At 41.1% G+C, this 19,498-nt stretch overlaps 1 protein-coding gene across 14 annotated transcripts in view; it reads right to left on the minus strand.

Moving 5' to 3' along the window:
• The window catches only part of MYCBP2 (MYC binding protein 2), a 275,096-nt gene that overhangs the window by 171,693 nt on the left and 83,905 nt on the right, over positions 1 to 19,498 (minus strand). For all 14 annotated transcript variants that reach the window (XM_073664071.1, XM_073664076.1, XM_073664064.1 and 11 more), the window contains exons 4-10: positions 18,547 to 18,700; positions 18,141 to 18,337; positions 16,333 to 16,575; positions 15,876 to 15,947; positions 13,961 to 14,057; positions 12,799 to 12,872; positions 9,865 to 10,003 (exon numbers count right to left, since the gene is read on the minus strand). In XM_073664071.1, the coding sequence (XP_073520172.1) occupies positions 9,865 to 10,003; positions 12,799 to 12,872; positions 13,961 to 14,057; positions 15,876 to 15,947; positions 16,333 to 16,575; positions 18,141 to 18,337; positions 18,547 to 18,700 (976 nt within the window). The remainder of the gene's footprint in view (positions 1 to 9,864; positions 10,004 to 12,798; positions 12,873 to 13,960; positions 14,058 to 15,875; positions 15,948 to 16,332; positions 16,576 to 18,140; positions 18,338 to 18,546; positions 18,701 to 19,498) is intronic.

Below are 19,498 nucleotides of genomic sequence, written 5' to 3' on the forward strand. Positions count from 1 at the left end.
AAGTTTGAGCTCCAAAAGTTAAATGGTGCTCCTTCCCTTCAGAGCCCTGAGCCCGAACAGTGGTTTTACACCACATGTGGGGTATCTGCGTACTCAGGAGAAAACGGACAGTGCAATTTGTTGTGCAATTTCTCCTGTTACCCTTGTGAAAATGCAAAATTTGGGGTAAGGCAACATTATTTGAAAAAAATAACAATTTTCATTTTTTCCTTCCAAATTGTTTTAATTCCTGTGAAACACCTGAAGGGTTAATAAACTTATTTAATGTGGTTTTGAGCACTTTGAGGGGTGCAGTTTTTAAAATGTCACTTTTGGGTATATTCTGTCATATAGGACCTCAAAGTCACTTCAAATGTGACATGGTCCCAAAAAAAAAAAAATTGGTTTAGTAAATTTTGTTGGAAAAACGAGAAATTGCTGATCAACTTTTAACCCTTCTAACTCCCTAACAAAAAAACAAATTGTTTCAAAAGTGATGCTGAATTATCGCCAAAATTCCGATATTTTTACAAATAAAAAACAAATATCGACCTAAATTTACCACTAAGAAAGTACAATGTGTCACAAAAAAATAATCTCAGAATCATTGGGATACGTTGAAGTGTTCCTACAAAAAGGGACACTGTCAGAATTGTAAAATTCTGCCTGGTCAGGAATATTAAAACAGGCTGGGTGTTAAAGGGGTTAAGAGAAACTATCTACAGCAGACCTGGGCAAACTGCAGCCTGCAGACCACATCCGGCCTTCAGGCTGTTCCAGTCCGGCCTGTGAAACAGCAGGCCACGGGCCAGACCATGCCCTCGCCCGCCCGCCATCCACCCACCACCCGCTGTCAACGCTATCTGCGTGTAAGACAGCAGACACAAAGACGTCATTTCATCTTGCTGCTGCCGATACTTTTTTTTTTTTTTCATATGTGGGGGCTCACGCTGTATATATGGAGGCTATGTGGGGCCTCACATTGTATATATGGAGGCTATGTGGGGGCTCACACATGTAGGAGGAAAGGTAATATCCAGGATCAAATCAATGAGGCAAATAAAAACTATTTTCTCTATTTAAACCATGTTAAAATTACAAAAGAAAAGGTAATATGACTAAGAACATTTTTGTTTTAAACGCATAAAGGTCTCCCCCAGTCTATAATTCACTTCCTTTTTCTAAGGAATTTTATTCTTTTGTAATTTTAACATGATTTAAAATAAAGAAAAATTTTATTCACCTCATGGACATGATGCTGGATATTACCTTTTCTATCTGCCTGCTAGACACACTATTCCATGCACTGCCCAAGATCATGACCACAAACTGAATTAACATTAGGTGAGTTGGATTTCTTTTTCTTCAATTACATATAGGAGGCTCATACTATACAGTGGGGAAATAAGTATTTGATATAATGCCGATTTTGCAAGTTTTCCCATTTACAAAGAAAGGAGAGATCTGTATTTTTTATCGTAGGTACACTTCAACTGTGAGAGACAGAATCTAAAAAAAAATATTTGATAACCTACCAACCAGCAAAAATTCTGGCTCTCACAGACCTGTTAGTTTTTCTTTAAGAAGACACCCTACTTTGCACTCATTACCTGTATTAATTGCACCAGTTTGTTACCTGTATAAAAGACACCTGTCCACACACTTAATCACGCTCCAACCTCTCCACCATGCCAAAGGCCAAAGAGCTGTCTAAGGACACCAGGGACAAAATTGTAGACCTGCACATAGCTGGGATGGGCTACAGGATAACAGGCAAGCAGCTTGGTGAGAGGGCAACAACTGTTGGCACAATTATTAGAAAATGGAAAAAACACAAGATGACTGTCAATCTTCTGCTTTCTGGGGCTCCATGCAAGATCTCGCCTCGTGGGGCAAGGATGATTCTAAGAAAGGTAAGGAATAAGCACAGAAATACACGGGAGGACCTGGTCAGTGACACATTAAGCAGTCATGGATTAAAATCCTGCAGGGCACGCAATGTCCCCTTGCTCACACCAGCACATGTCCAGACCCGTTTGAAGTTCGCCAATGACCATCTGGATGATCCACAGGAGGCATGGGAAAAGGTCATGTGGTCAAATGAGATCAAAATAGAACTTTTTGTTATCAACTCCACTCGCCGTGTTTGGAAGAAGAAGAAGGATGAGTACAACCCCAAGAACACCACTCAAACCGTAAAGCATGGTGGGGGAAACATACTTTGGGTGTGCTTTTCTGCAAAGGGGACAAGATGACTGCACTGTATTCAATGGAGGATGGATGGGGTCATGTATCGCGAGATTTTGGCCAACAACCTCCATCTATCAGTAAGAGCATTGAAGATGGGTCGTGACTGGGTTGCCAGCATGACAATGACCAGAAACACACAGCCAGGGCAACTAAGGAGTGGCTCCGTAAGAAGCATTTAAAAGGTCCTGGAGTGGCCTAGCCAGTCTCCAGGCCTGAATTCAAAAGAAAATCTGTGGAGAGAGCTGAAACTCAATGTTGTCCAGCGACAGCCCCGAAACCTGAAAGATCTGGAGAGGATCAGTATGGAGGAGTGGTCCAAAATCCCTGCTGCAGTGTGTGCAAACTTAGTCAAATTGTCTCTTCAGAGAGGAAGAGGACCAAAACTCTAGTGCCACTTACAGGAAGTAGCTATCCTAAAAGTCAATAGTGACCCTTTAACGAGCCTTATAACATGACTTAGGATATAAGCCAGAACCAGAAACTCAATTTGCAGACACTGTTTCGGGGTACCAGCCAAACCAGAACTCACACTTTCCACTAACGAGGGGCAGTACCCCAAAACACAGTGTCTGAAATTTGAGCTTCCGGCTCTGGCTTATATCCTAAGTTATGTGATAAGGCTCGTTAAAAGGTCACTATTGACTTTTAGGATTACTACTTCCTGTAGGTGGCACTAGAGTTCTGGCCCTCTTCTTCTCTGAAGAGACAATTTGCATATTTCCAGGAGGAGCATTGCAGCTTTAAAAGTCTTTTCACTGTGACGTGCTTAACTTCGTCAAGAACTACAGGAAACGTCGGACCTCTGTAATTGCAAACAAAGGTTTCTGTACCAAATATTAAGTTCTGTTTTTCGATTGCATCAAATACTTATTTCATGCAATAAATTGAAAATTAATTATGTAAAAATCATACAATGATTTTGTGGATTTTATCTTTAGATTTGGTCTCTCACAGGTCAAGTGTACCTACGATAAAAATTACAGAGATCTCCATTTTTTGTAGGTGGGAAAATGTGCAAAATAGACAATGTATCAAATACCTATTTACCCCACTGTATGCAGGTGGCTATGCGAGGGGTCATATTTTATATAGAGAGGCTATGTGGGGGCTCATACTGTATATAGTGGACTGTGGGGCTCATACTGTGTATAGGGGGACTGAGTGCTTATACGTACAGTACAGACCAAAAGTTTGGACACACCTCATTTAAAGATTTTTCTGTATTTTCATGACAATGAAAATTGTACATTCACACTGAAGGCATCAAAACTATGAATTAACACGTGGAATTATATACTTAACAAAAAAAGTGTGAAACAACTGAAAATATGTCTAATATTCTAGGTTCTTCAAAGTAGCCACCTTTTGCTTTGATGACGGCTTTGCACACTCTTGGCATTCTCTTGATGAGCTTCAAGAGGTAGTCACCGGAAATGGTCTTCCAACAATCTTGAAGGAGTTCCCAGAGATGCTTAGCACTTGTTGGCTCTTTTGCCTTCACTCTGTGGTCCAGCTCACCCCAAACCATCTCAATTGGGTTCAGGTCTGGTGACTGTGGAGGCCAGGTCATCTGGCGTAGCACCCCATCACTCTCCTTCTTGGTCAAATAGCCCTTACACAGCCTGGAGGTGTGTTTGGGGTCATTGTCCTGTTGAAAAATAAATGATGGTCCAACTAAACGCAAATCGGATGGAATAGCATGCCGCTGCAAGATGCTGTGGTAGCCATGCTGGTTCAGTATGCCTTCAATTTTGAATAAATCCCCAACAGTGTCACCAGCAACGCACCCCCACACCATTACACCTCCTCCTCCATGCTTCATGGTGGGAACCAGGCATGTAGATACCATCCGTTCACCTTTTCTGCGTCACACAAAGACATGGTGGTTGGAACCAAAAAGCTCAAATTTGTACTCATCAGACCAAAGCGCAGATTTCCACTGGTCTAATGTCCATTCCTTGTGTTCTTTAGCCCAAACAAGTCTCTTCTGCTTGTTGCCTGTCTTTAGCAGTGGTTTCCTAGCAGCTATTTTACCATGAAGGCCTGCTGCACAAAGTCTCCTCTTAACAGTTGTTGAAGAGATGCGTCTGCTGCTAGAACTCTGTGTGGCATTGACCTGGTCTCTAATCTGAGCTGCTGTTAACCTGCGATTTCTGAGGCTGGTGACTCAGATAAACTTATCCTCAGAAGCAGAGGTGACTCTTGGTCTTCCTTTCCTGGGGCGGTCCTCATGTGAACCAGTTTCTTTGTAGCGCTTGATGGTTTTTGCAGCTGCACTTGGGGACACTTTCAAAGTTTGCCCAATTTTTCAGACTGACTGACCTTCATTTCTTAAAGTAATGATGGCCACTCGTTTTTCTTTACTTAGAATTTTTATTATGGCAAAAAAAAAGCAGCTAACAGTCTATTCAGTAGGACTATCAGCTGTGTATCCACCAGACTTCTGCACAACACAACTGATGGTCCCAACCCCATTTATAAGGCAAGAAATCCCACTTATTAAACCTGACAGGGCACACCTGTGAAGTGAAAACCATTTCCGGTTACTACCTCTTGAAGCTCATCAAGAGAATGCCAAGAGTGTGCAAAGCAGTCATCAAAGCAAAAGGTGGCTACTTTGAAGAACCTAGAATATAAGACATATATTCAGTTGTTTCACACTTTTTTGTTAAGTATATAATTCCACATGTGTTAATTCATAGTTTTGATGCCTTCAGGGTGAATGTACAATTTTCATAGTCATGAAAATACAGAAAAATCTTTAAATGAGAAGGTGTGTCCAAACTTTTGGTCTGTACTGTATATTTAAATAAAATGTCAGCATACTTAATTCTGCTTAATATTAAGTCACAAATGAATAATTAATGTTAATATTAACCCCTTTACCCCCAAGAGTGGTTTGCACGTTAACGACCGGGCCAATTTTTTCAATTCTGACCATGGTCACTTTATGAGGTAATTACTCTGGAACGTTTCAACGGATCCCCCTGATTTTGAGATTGTTTTTTCGTGACATATTGTACTTCATGGTAGAAGTAAAATTTCTTCAATATCACTTGTGAAAAAAAAATCGCAAATTTGGCGAAAATTTCGCAATTTTCAAAATTTGAATTTTTATGCCCTTAAATCAGAGAGATCGATCACACAAAATAGTTAAGAAATAACATTTCCCACAGGTCTACTTTACATCAGCACAATTTTGGAACCAAAATTTTTTTTAAAATTAGGGAGCTATAAGGGTTAAAAGTTGACCAGCGATTTGTCATTTTTACAACAAAATTTACAAAACCATTTTTTTTTTTTTTTTTTTTTTTAGGGACCACCTCACATTTGAAGTGACTTTGAGGGGCCTTTATGACAGAAAATACCCAAAAGTGACACCATTCTAAAAACTGCACCCCTCAAGGTGCTCAAAACCACATTCAAGAAGTTTATTAACCCTTCACATGCTTCACAGGAATTTTTGGAATGGGGGAAAAAAAATGAACATTTAACTTTTTTCACAAAAATGTTACTTTAGACCCAAATTTTTTTATTTTTGCAGACAAGGGTAACAGGAAAAAATGGACCCCAAAATTTGTTGTGCAAATTCTCCTGAGCACACAGATACCCCATGGGGAAAAAACATTGTTTGAACGCACGGCAGGGTTCGGAAGGGAAGGAGCCCCATTTGACTTTTTTAATGTAAAATTAGCTTGAATAATTAGCGGACGCCATGTTGCGTTTAGAGAGCCCCTGATTTTCCTAAACAGTGGAAACCCCCCACAAGTGACACCATTTTGGAAACTAGACCCCTCAGGGAACTTATCTTCATGTGTGGTGAGCACCTTGAACCCCCAGGTGCTTCACAGAAGTTTATAACATGGAGTAGTGAAAATGAAAAAATTCACATTTTTCCCACAAAAATGATTTCAGTCCCCAGTTTTGCATTTTCATAAGTATAACAGGAGAAATTGAACCATGCAACTTGTTGTGCAATCTCTCCTGAGTAAGCAGATACCCCATATGCGGGGGAAAACTACTGCTTGGGCATACGGCAGGGTTCGGAAGGGAAGGAGCGCCATTTGACTTTTTGAATGTAGAATTTGCTTGAATAAAAAGCGGATGTGCCCCTGATGTGCCTAAACAGTGGAAACCCTCCATTGTGACACCATTTTGGAAACTAGACCCCTCAGGGAACTTATCTTCATGTGTTGTGAACACCCTTAACCCCCAGGTGCTTCACAGAAGTTTGTAACATGGAGCCGTGAAAATAAAAAAAATCTAACTTTTTCCACAAAAAATCTTTTAGCCCCAAATTTTTTAGTTTCACAAGAGTAAGGAGAAGCTGGAACCTAAAAACTGTTGTGAAATTTTTCCTGAGTATGCCAATAACCCATATGTGGGGAAAATACAGTGTTTGGGTGCCCGTCAGGGTTCAGAAGGGAAGGAGCACTGTGTGACTTTTTGAATGCAAAATTGGCTGGAATCAAGAGCGGACGTCATGTTGCATTTTGGGAGCCCCTGATGTGCCTAAATAGTGGAAACCCCCCACAATTGACTCCATTTTGGAAAACTAGACCCCTCAAGTATTTTATCAAGGGGTATAGTGTACATTTTGAACCCAGAGGTAAGACAGAATTTGATAACATTAGGTCATCATATTGAAAAAGTTGTCTATAGTCTTGAGTGCAAGTGCTCTCTACTTGGGTTTGCATCGGGTACTCGGGTATGCACCATGTATCACGGACGCTCGAGTCCCTGCCCAGCATGTTTCACGATGGTTAGACATCCAAAAAAAACACATGCGGAGATTGCTCGTGCATGGCAGGCGATCCCAGCAACATTTTTTTTTTGGCCGCGAAGCATATGGGGCAGAGACTCGAGCATGTCACTCGAGCACCTGCGATACTCAGAGCATACCAGAGCACCTGATGCAAACTCAAGTAGCGAGCACTTGCACTCAACACTAGTCGCCATATCGTCATATTTTTTTTTCTTTACTTTTGAAAAAATCCCAACCCTAACCCAAACCGTAATACAACCCCAACCCTAAAGTTTATTTTTTTACACCGTTCCTCGTGTGGTATAAGTGATTAGACGACTTTATTCTTCGGGTCGGTGCGATTACAGCGATGCCAGATTCATATCGGGTTTTTATGTCGGTTTATTTTACAGCTGTCACACACTAAAAGATGCTTTTTTTGCAAAGACTAGTTTTTGCATCGCCATATTTGAGAGCTATAATGTTTCCATATTTTGGCTGACAGTCATGTGATAGCTTGTTTTTTGAGGGACAAGTTGACTTTTTTTATTGGTACCATTTTCGGGAATGTGACATTTTTTTTATCTCTTTCTATTCCGATTTTTGGGAGGCAGAATAAACAAAAAACAGAATTATTTTTATGGGGTTTCTTTTATGCCGCTCCGCATGTGGTAAAATTGATAAGGCAGATTTATTCTTCGGGTCAGTACGTTTACAGCGGTACCACATTTATATAGTTTTTTTATGTTCTGGCGTTTTTACACAATAAAAATTATTTTCTAGAAAAAAAAATTTGTATCGCTTTATTCTGAGAGCTATAACTTTTTTAGTTTTCGGATTATGTAGGCGGCTTGTTATTTGGGGGACAAGATGACGTTTTCAGCGGTACTATTTTATTTACATTCGTCTTTTTATTCTATTTTTTGTTTGGCGGTATGATGATAATAAACGAAGCAAAAAAAAGCTTTATTTTTTTTACCGTGTTCACTAAAAGGGTTAAATAGTGGGACAGTTTTATAGGTCATGTCGTTCCGGACGCAGCAATACCAAATATCTGTACTTTTATTGCTTTATTTTTTGTGTTTCATAATAAATATTATGGGTTCAATATATTTTAATTTTTGGGGGATTATTTTTTTCATATTTTTACAATTTTTTTTTTCACTTTTACACTAATGTCCCACTATGTGACTTTCACTTTTTGCAGCCGGATCAGCTACATGGCATAGAGAGCAGCAGCTCCCTATGTCAAGCAGCCTGTCAGTGCTGCACACAAGGGAGACATTACTTTGGTCATGCACTGCGCATGACCAAAGTAACGTCCTGACTCCTGGTGAGCCAGATAGTGTCATGACAACATCCGGAAGCAGCCGCAGACACCGCAGGACGCCGGCAGGAGAGGAGAGTATAGCGATCACTTCCCCCCTTGCCACAGCAATGCTGCGATCGACTTCGATCGCAGCATTGCAGGGGTTAATGTGGCGGGAGCGCTCCCTGCACATAGCACCAGGTATCAGCTGACACCCAGCGGCGATTGCCCCGCACCACTTGCGTGTGGGTGCGATCGCCGCACGCGTAATAGTACGTAGCTGGTCCATAAGTCCCAGGGCATTCAATTGAATAGGAGGCGGTTGTGCAGTAACTACAACTTGACGGCCAAGCACCACAGGTAAGGACTTCTGGCCGGTGGCACCGATAACAGCTGACCGGCGGGTGTGACGCGTGCAGGACCCCGGCCGATCATACATTGATGTCCTATTCTACAGATAGGCCATCAATGTGAAAGTAGTGGACAACTCCTTTAAAAGGTGGAGTCTTACTTTTCAAGTGTTTAAATACTATTATGGTAAAAAGAAAAAAGTATACATTTTCAAGCTGTTGGTGCTCCCCATTTATCAGTCAAGTCTACAAACGAATGATGGACAAGAGCAACAAGAGGTTACAAGAGATTAGCACATAGGGTGGATGGGGATGTAGATCAAAGATAAGTTAAAGTAATAAAACTGAGGTTTTGGTTACAGACGAAGATGTGATCGAGGTAAGAACTTAAGCCCCCCCCCAACCACACACTAACCATTTCATGGATCACTTTGCCACCTGGCTTCCACATTTCCGACCCTGTGACATTCCACTCTCATAATGGAGGACTTTAAACATCCCCTTTGATAATCCACTCTCCGCATCTGCTACCCATACTCTCACAGTTTACTAACTCTCCTACTCATGAAGACACTGGACCTGGTCTTCTCCCGGCTCCGCTCAGTGTTTGACTTTATTACCTTCCCTCTACCCTTTCTGACCAAAACCTTTTTCCTTTTCTGTCAAGAACTGTAGCCCCACTCAGGACACCCCCACTTACCGCACATACAGAAATCTGCGTGCCATGAATACCCCAGCAGCTTATGAACAATTTACAGTCATCGTTACCCACAATCTCCTCGCTATATTGTCCAGACATTGGAAAGTGCCTTGGATGAGGCAGCCCCTGCTACACGCAGACAATGGCAACCCTGGCACATGCTGCAAACAGTATCATCTGTCGCGGAAAGGGTCAGGAAACAGTCATAAGGCCCCCCATGAAGACTTTGGAAGTCTTAAATTATCACCACTTTATCAATTTCATTACTTCAGCTCATCTTTCTGACATGTCACCCCATCCACCGTATGTACAAATGTCTTGTACCATCTTTTAAATGCTGTGTTCTTGTCAGCCATTAATTTGTAAACTTGCCTGGTGAATGAGCCTTTGGGAGGCAAATGCTCACAAATCCATTTTTTTCGGGTCAGCCAGTATATCTCTCCTAGAATACTTTGGTCTGTTACAATATAACCATATTTACATGCATTATTTTATGACTAACACGGTAAAGTAATATTGTCATTATACATACTTATAATGTGCAAATCTCTCTCCAAATCAAATAATGAAATGCCACAGGCGTGCAAACACTTCCGAGCCAGTTTTAGCTGTAGTTCTTGCTGTAATACAGGTTCTGTGCTGGTTGCAAATATTCTTACTACAAACCCATCCTAGAAGAGGAGGTAAAAAAATGAAAATTTAATTTTAAAACCATAAAATAGATATATTGAGATAGAGTTTTACATTTAAAAGGGGTTGTGAAAAAAAATCATCATCTAACCACAGGTTAAGTTATAACTGATCGATTGGGGTCAGACAGCTGGGACCCACACCAATTGGCATAATGGGGATTCTTATACGGGTTACAAAATGGATTGGTGGGTCGGCAGCTCCGATGTGCACTGCCCCGTTTTACCAATCGGACCCCCACCAATCCCTGCATCAGACCCCCAACAATCAAATGGATAGAGGCCAACTTCTTTTCCCCTTGACTACCATTTTAAAGAGTAAAGGAGATCAGTCAAATCAGTGGGGGTCCAGATCCAAAGACCCCCACCGATAGCTCAGCCTAATCCCCTCCCCACCAATCAAGAGGTCAGTAGACAAGAGTGCGCACAGATAGCAGGTATTCAATAAAATGCATGGGATACGAAGCCTTTGCTTTCGCCTGAATCCATATTGTGGCTGGTGTGTGCCCTCCTGTCTACTGAGCTGCGCACCCCTCGAGGGGGGTGAAGGAGGCAAAGCGTGTTATCGGGGGAACTGGACCCCAACCACTTGTAATTAGAAGGGCACTAAAATATGAAGAAAGGGAAAAAAAATAACAGACTTGTAAAAAAAAGTTCTAGTTACTCTTTAAAGGGAACTGGTCATGTGAAGTAATGCTATGAACCTGCAGATATATGGTTAAAAGTATTCTGACACTGTGCGGTGCTGGCACTGAGAGCCCCACTCCTTGACGGAAATGAACTTTATTCCCCCTGGTAGCGTTCGGCTTCCAGTCACAGGGGGGCGCCACCACGGTCTCAGTCACCTCTCTGTGTATAGTAAGTGGCGCCTGTAACTGCACTGCCCAGGCATTGACTGACAACAGGATCAGCATTAGAGCCAGCTGTCAGTCAGTGCCAGGGGCACGGTTACAGCTACTGCGCTCTATACATAGGGCGGTGACTGAAAGCATGAGGCTGCCGGGGAAAATAAAGTTAATTTTCTCCCGGCAGCGGGGCTCTCAGTGCAGTGGCCACACTGCGTCAGAACACTATTAATCTGCAGATTAACTCCATATCCGCAAGTTAATATTGTTATTTTACATACTAGGTTCTCTTTACGTATAAATGTAAAAAACTAATTCTTAATGTAACAAGGCAACAAATGCTTTATCACAAAATAACCCATCACAAAAACATAACTAACTAGTAGTAAGGCGGCCCACAAAACTATATGAGAAACATACTTCTAAAGTAGGCGGAAGTAAATATCGACAGAACATAACCGCAGGAGACCTGAATGCAAGCACTGTGCAAAAATACCTATTCTTCTAACGCTTGCAAGACTTGTATATGTGCATTTATACAGTATATTAACTAGAAAAGTGGACATGGAGTAAGCAGGGCTTGGACAAGCAGATCGTCCTGCTGATTAGGATTTCTTAGGGCTTGTTCATACTATGCTGATACTGTAAAATGCTGCGACAAAATTGCAAAGCGAATGGGATTTCTGATATTGCATGATGCTTATTTTTTCCTTGCGGATTTGAACTAAAGTAAAAATGCATCAAAAATTTGTGTATTTTACATAGAGCTTTTCCTACCATCACTCTGGTTTTTTCTGCAAACAAATCTGCTGCAAATAACCTGCGTGCATATACCCTAAAGGGTAAGCATTGCTAAATGTACACAAGCACAGAGAAATAAAGGTTACACTGAGAATACCACCCTGAGGATTTATCAATTTTCTGACACCTCCATCCATTTTTACCACTTTGTTAAACGTATTGTTTTTTTCTCATAAGGAGCTTATTGTGAATATGACAAGTTAGAACAGCTTAAAAAAAAAAAAAAAAAACCTTACCTTTCCACTGCGGGAGTTTTCTTACTTCTCTGAATCTGGGTTGGAAACCGTGCAGAACCTCAAAGGGTGCTGAACGCTGCCCTCAGTCCCCTGCCGGCGCTGTGGTCAGCACCAGCAGGGGTTAATTATGAAAGTAGTAGTATTCTGCTCTGTGTCTCCACCTGTAAAAATAAGAATAAAATAAAAAAAATCCATATACTCACCTGTCTTAGGTGTCCCCCGCTGTAATCCATGCGACCGATCACGCCGAGGAGCTGGGGAGAATGACTCCTGCAGCAAGCGGGCCCCAGGGCTGCACTCAGCAAGCGGTGTCCTGTCACTCACTGAGCTCAGCGCAGCTCCGGGGCTCGCTCCCTGCAGGAGTGAGTATATGAACAGGTGAGTATAGGGATTTTTTTCATTTTATTCTTCTTCTTGTTTTAACTGTACAACTGATTCCCAAACGCCGGTAAGTGTGCTCCTGATGCAGCACGCGTGTGCCACACAGGTGCACACATCTCCAGTACGGGTTAATGGGTCCAATGGGCTGCCATTAGTATTGTGCGTCAGATACAGCATTGTGGTCCCTTTCATTTGTATAGAACACCTCCCCAAACACACAGAAAAAAAGCCACAAATATATTTGACACCCTTCAGCAGACCCTGAAATGGATATAGACCACACACCAGACCTACTAAAAAAAATTGACCCCAAGCCACAAAACCTTAATATTTTATACCAGCCACCAGAATACAAGCCTGAAACACAAGAACTGTAACCATCACCCAGATCAGACTCCAAGAGGGTAAAAAGCACCACAAGTCCTCCACCAACCCTGTCCTAATGTTTGTTAAATTGAAAAAGACTTTAAACAGAGTGTTTTCTACATAGAAATTATAAGAGATTAATCCTCACGTCTTTAGAAGCAGCAATCTGGTTGACAAATTCTCCATCACTAAACAGGATGTTCTGTCCATCGGCATTACAATCTAAGCAATGAAAGAGAAATAAGAGGACATGTCATTGCTTCTGTCAGAGTATTTTTAGTTTAGAGGATCACAGGCCGATCGCCACATGCAGGCTCCTATTAGAAAAGATGCAATAAAAGATATGCAGCAGACAATGCAAAATTCCCAGTGCTTGTGTCTATAGCTTGTGTGATACTTGCAGACTGAATTTCTTTTCCCTCCACCTGATATCCGCTCAACTCAGATCTACCCTGTGCGCAGCAGTTACAACTACACAATGTCATCTAAGAATGTAAATTACCTATTCAAAAGGATGATTATAGGGAAAAAAAACAAAAAACAAACACTGTCCCACTCCTCTCTAAGGCTGCGTGCCGACGATCAGGAGTAGCAGCTCACCTGGGCTGCGTCCAAAATGCTGCGTTCTACGTTACAAGCACAGTGGATGGATTTATAGAAATCCCATGCCCACTGTGCTTCTATATGACGCTGCGTACACTCCCCGCGGCGGGGGTTTACGAGCCGCAGCATGTCAATTTCTGTTGCGGAGATGCTAGATATGCAGCAGACAGTGCGACAATACGCTGCTTCCAAAACGCTGCTATAGCCTGATTGTGGGCACATAGCCTAAAAGTCAGTCTTATTATTAATAAAGCTTCAGTAACAGTAGAGGTATTGCTTTAAATTGGTTTATTCCCTGCCTATTTATATGTAAAAATGTAGCAAAAAACAAAAATTATGCGCATCTTTCTAATACACAAATATTTTGCACTGAAAAAAAAAAGAAGTCAACTTGATTGGAATGTAACAATACTGGTATATTATAGCTAGAGAACAATTAAAAGGTTAATCAAAAATTTGCATAGACAGTAGTGGCACACAATAAAAGGCTTATGATAACATGTATAATGTAACATTCATACTAAAGGATATCAATGGGCATGGATGACAACCATGGTTGCAGGATGTAGGATCAATAGAAGGGGTTGCTCTGCACTGGGAGAAGAGCGGAGTCAATGAAATTGTCAATCTGCCAGTATCGGCCATGTGTCCTATAGCCAATGTCCTCTGTTCATTACACAAGTAAATGGCAACTCGCAAGTGCCTACCTGGTACAGTGACGGTACCATCCTGCTCCAACGTTTCAGGGTTTATCCTAATGGCTGTCATACTATGATTGCTCACATCTCTGAAAAGCAAATAACCCTAAAGAAGAAAATCAGAAAACAAATTAAATATTATAAACAAGCAAACATTGCGGATGGCATCGCGAATCAGTCACTAAATTTCACAAAATAAACTGAATACATCAGTAATTCTTAGACCAAGGCTGGTGTACTTACTTTGTAAATCCATCTTACCATGGTTACATAACCCTGATGTTAAACTGCAGCAGGAAGAAGGGATAGTGGAGCTGACAATCAGTCTAGACGAGCAAAGAGTTTAGACTTCCAAAAAGCATTACACAGCCATTCTGACATGGATTTTCAAAGCAAGTACCCCAATCTCATTAGGTCTCAGCGATCCACCCTTCCCATTGTCGCCATTTTTACACTTATTTCTCATCTTTTTAAAAGGGCTTTTTTTGGGGAACAAGGTTGTTATTTTTGAATATTACCATTTAGTTTGCCATACAGATGGAAAAGGGAGACTCTTGGTTCTATTGTAGCTCAGGTTTTATTTTTATGGTGCTCACTGTGGTAAGGATCACCTGGTATAACTTTACGCTATAGCAGATTTATACTTTTGCATCACATATACTATACTACTATAATTATGAACCATTTATACTATACTAAAACTTATACCCCATTTATACTATACTAATACACCATTTATACAATGCAACAAAATTTAGAGTGAAGCCGCACTCCAAAAGACGTAGGTAAAAAAAAAAAAAGGATTGATTTGGTCACCAGAAAAGTGACGTTTCAGCGGTCACAATGCAGCTCTCATCAAGTATACTGCAAAGAATCCCAGGAGCGGTTTTCAACATGACAACTCCAGGCTCATTCTACGGTGAGCAGCCTGCATGGCCTAAATGTGCCACCGTGGCCTGCAGTGTCTCTGGACTTTGCGTCTCCAAGAGCATTCAGCGTGGCAAAGCATTCCTCAGACAACCATTAATAAGCTCACTGATAGCATGCCAATGGGTGAAAAGTGCAGGGATTTCTGCATGTGGCGCTCATACTCTATACTGAATAAATCAAGATGTTTGAAAATGTTACCATTTTTTCATCATTTGCATATCATGAACATGCCTGTCGGTCCTGTGATTTCCATTTGATGGGTTGTAGTTTTGCTGTTATATCATCATTTTAGGGTCAACACAATCTTGATTTTTTTTTTCTTGAGAGAAGCTGGGAAGGTGACTAAAATCACTTGTATAAAGAGCTACAATACTTTACTAGTGCAGTCTATTGGAAAACTAGCAAACTATCTCCTATGAAGTCTTGCGTGTGGGAGGGTTTTACAGCACCAATATAGCAGACTTGGGGCCTTAAAGGGAATCTGTCAGAAGGTTTCTGCTACCTCATCTGAAAGCAGCATGATGTAGGTAAAGAGAAGCTGAATCCAACGATATATCATTTAGTTTACTGGGTGCAGCCATTCTGACACAATCAGAGCTTTTAGGTTTAGAGTAAAGCAGAGCTGAGAAAGCTGCCTCCGCCCACACTATTCTAGACAGTGAGCTGCTTATCACTGGAGGGGGCATTGCCGGACTAGTCTGCCAATGTTAATCTCTTAGTGATAAATCCTTCACAGTTAGTAACCTACAGCACACACTGTGACAAGTGACACATCCCTGAATTCTGTGTTTCAGCCTGTATCTCCTGCTGTCTTCAGAATGCATACCAAAAATCTGCTGACAGATTCCCTTTAAATAGGTCAATAATGTCCTAATTGAAGGGAATCTAATTGATTTTGCATACTAAATCAGATTACCAAAATACATAGTTTATAGTATATGAATAAATAAGAAGGAATAAAAGACAAAAACACAAAATCAAAATCATACTCTACCTGAGCATAACCTAACCAAGACTTCTTTTCTTTTCTGCTTTTGATTCGGGATGTGGAATTGTAAATGTGGCCCTGTGAAAAAGAAACGTCGTGGAAGGTCTAAACAAGTGCAATATAGAAGCTGTGGGGTACAATGCATGGGCAACCTGCCACTAACATACATGACTATGTATAGGACTTGGAATCTGCTCTACTTAACAGGTTGAAAATAAATTGCATAAAAACAAGCACTGTCTGAAAAAGATCTTACCCTATAGAAGATCAATAATGCATATAAAAATACGGATATGGTTTGGCAGTAAGGGCTCATTGATTTTTCTATCCTTCTGAAGATATATAGGAGAAATGCATCAAATTATACATCTGACTTGACAATACCAAATGAACCCAGATTGCTGTATTCCTTACATTTGTGTTAAGAAATATATATTTATGTATTAGAAAGGTCTCCATTTACCCTCACTGTCCCACTGTACCCCGAACCAATTTTATACAGGCCATCTTTGCATAAGAGATAGAGGAAGAAGCCATCGCTTTGAAGGAGGCACTGATCATCTTCATCCACAGGAACATCTTTCAAAGACCATTTCTGCATCAAGGCAGCCTTTTTAATTCCGTTTGTAAACCAGTCCTGTATCTGGATTTTACCCACTAGCACAGCTTGAACACTCCGCTGTAGAGAGTTTAAAATAATTGGCACCTGGCATAAGAAAAAACAAAAAATAAAAATTCTTGTTAGAGCTGTGCAGTAAAGATCTATATAAGTTTACTAAACCCAGTTAACAAAAGCTATACTTTACTTAACGCTAGGCCTCGTACTACTCCAACAATGGGGAAAAGCAGGTTCACACAAAATGAAGTGAAGCACCAATCTCCTTAAAATAGAAGACAGTGAACAATCCTTTTAAAGGGAATCAGTCACCCCTTTGGTCCATCAATATGGACATAAAGGCAGCTGAAACTAGTCATACCTGTATGCCTCATGGATGATGCCTTTGTGCTATGTCATCTTTTATCACTTTGCGTTAATTATTTCTTCCAGGCTATGGGGCGTACGCTGCCCGGAAGATAACCCTGTCTCCTCTCTTCATTATATGACATTGCTCCTCCCCTCTATTCCGTGTGTGCCTGTTTCGTCAGGTGCGCGGCCAGAAATCCCGCGCCTGCGCATTCTCCCTGCAGTTGCTCCTCTGCACTGTTCAGCACGCACTTCAATTTTTTTCTGCGTAGGCGCCAGAGAGTCACTGTAACCTCCGGTCCCAGTATTCTCCGGCACACACCCAACTCCCTTCCTCCCAACCTGAATAGCAAAAATGTCATTTCCAATAAAAAAAAAGAAAAAATATATACTTTAAAAGGAGAGCACTGATCCCCAGGCAGCAGATGCTCCTGCTAAAGGGATAGTTTAGGTCAGCATTATTGTCGCGCTATAGGCCTATCTGTGTGCTCCTGCTGCGGTTATATGAGGCAGCCTTGCCTCTGCCACATTGGAAGCACAGTGGCACTGAAGCTGGCAAGGATCAGGAGGCAGCGGCACGCTCCAGCCATCCCAGACGGCTTCAGGGCAGTGCTTACAAGCTCAGAAGGAAAGTGCCTGTAATTACTGCACAAATTCGGACACCGCACAGGCCCCTTACCAACGAGCAGGAAACAAAATCCTAAACTAATGTGAGAACGGGAGAAAATTATAAACCAAAGTTGTTACAAAGTTGCTTGTTTTTACAATTACTGTGCAAGCATACCGTTCTAAAAAAGATGGAAAAAAAACCTTTAAAGCAATAAAAAATGCACCAATTTACACAGAATAATCAGACTACAGGTATGGCAACATGTGGCAGAATCTTTTTGACATATCCACAAATTTTTTTTAAAAAGAAATACAATTTTAACGCAGATGGACTCTCTTAGTATGACTGTTCAGTAGAACTTCACCATAAACCTGGGGAGATTTTGCCTGTAAATTAAATAAACATGCAAGTTTCTGGGCTAAATAGCTAAATATCTCAAGTACGTGTGGATGGCATTAACACTTGTGCTGTAAGTTTCTGCAAAATACACACTGCAAATGTGTAATGTCTAAACCATGGCCATGTCCAGCAGAAGTAACCTCTCATCGAGTATGGCTGCCAAGTGCCAAAACAAAAGGTTTGCCCTACCCGGCTCTTTTTACAAGTACAATCATTTCATGGTTAAAACAGACTTTAAAAAACTGGAGCACTTAGTCAAGAATACACCTGGAAAGGTTAAAATAAAAAAAAAAGGTACCTGAATGGTTTGGCAAGCATGGCTGCCGTTGTTGGTAAGAATAGCCGAGATGGCTTGTAGGGTTCTTCCTGTTTCTCCCCATGCCACCACCAGACTGAACAGGCAGGCACAGGAGAGTGCAGTGAGCGACTGTCCGGTACTATCATTGGCTCCTGTACTACGAGTTGTGATCTCCAAAATAAGCTGGAGGAGAGATTCTGTTAGAAAAATCAATGAAAGTAATAAGATTATCAGAAGTAGCACAGGACTTTCATTATTACAAGAGATATTCTTAGAAGTCAGCCATGTACACTAAACCCAAAATAGGACAGAAAATGTGAAATGCTTTGGAATCTGGTTAAGGCAATAACAAAAAATGACCCAAATAGTTAATATGAACAATAAAAAAAAGTGGAAATTCTCTTACCTAACACTTCTGGAGGCTCAGATTGAAGCCCCTCTGGTTGCTGACCCTGTAGAATATTAAGTAGCGCCTGCAAGCTCCTTAAACACAGTGACGGGTGAGAAAAACGGGTTTCTTTTATCAACTCGAACACTTCACATAAGCCAATTTCAATTATCTGGAAAAGGAATGATAGCCATTAAATAAGACTATTGTATAGCTCATATGCAAATAATTATGCAATATAGTTCTAGATATTGCCAAGTTATAACAAAAAAACAGTTCTTTGGAGCACACAAACATTTGGAATAACAATTCTCAGTGATTTTTTTTTCCAATGAAAACTGGATCCACATGTAAAAGAGAAACATTGTAAGAAAACCATAAATTGATTGAATTAAGTCTTCTGTTGAATGTATTTGTAAAACATCTGCTTTTTTTGTACAATTCTCCATATTGAAAAAAATCCTGAAATCTTTTTTCACAATGACTACTGAGCCTCGTAATGAGCGGACATTTTCTACTCTGTAGAGATAATTTGTAGTCATCTCTATCACAGGCAAGATGACATAACACCGGATGACTCCATTCACACTAGGCGAACACAGTGCACCTCCTCTACCTCCAATCCGCACAATGACCTCAGCACAGGACAGAGAGCATGTCTACAAAGTCCGCTCATAGCAGTAACTGAAAAGCTCTAGACTACCCATGGTTGACCCAGGTGCTGTAAAACAAAATCTGCAAACTGACGTTAAGGTGTTCTCCCAGAGTATGAAGATTACACTGGCTGGCAAAATCCTTTGCGATGTAGCACTGAAGCTATGGTCGCTCCCTTGCCAGTGATGCTAGCGTATATGGCATGCCATAGAGTTCATCTCTAAACTCCTAGAATGCTTGGTCCACTCCCATCTAATAGCAGGCAGCACGGTGCCTCAGTGGTTATCACTGCAGCCTTGCAGCACTGAGGTCCTGG

The sequence above is a fragment of the Phyllobates terribilis genome, unplaced genomic scaffold (genome assembly GCF_046119375.1).
Source record: "Phyllobates terribilis strain yellow unplaced genomic scaffold, ASM4611937v1 Scaffold_2__4_contigs__length_985480577, whole genome shotgun sequence".
NCBI classification, from domain to species: Eukaryota; Metazoa; Chordata; class Amphibia; order Anura; family Dendrobatidae; genus Phyllobates; species Phyllobates terribilis.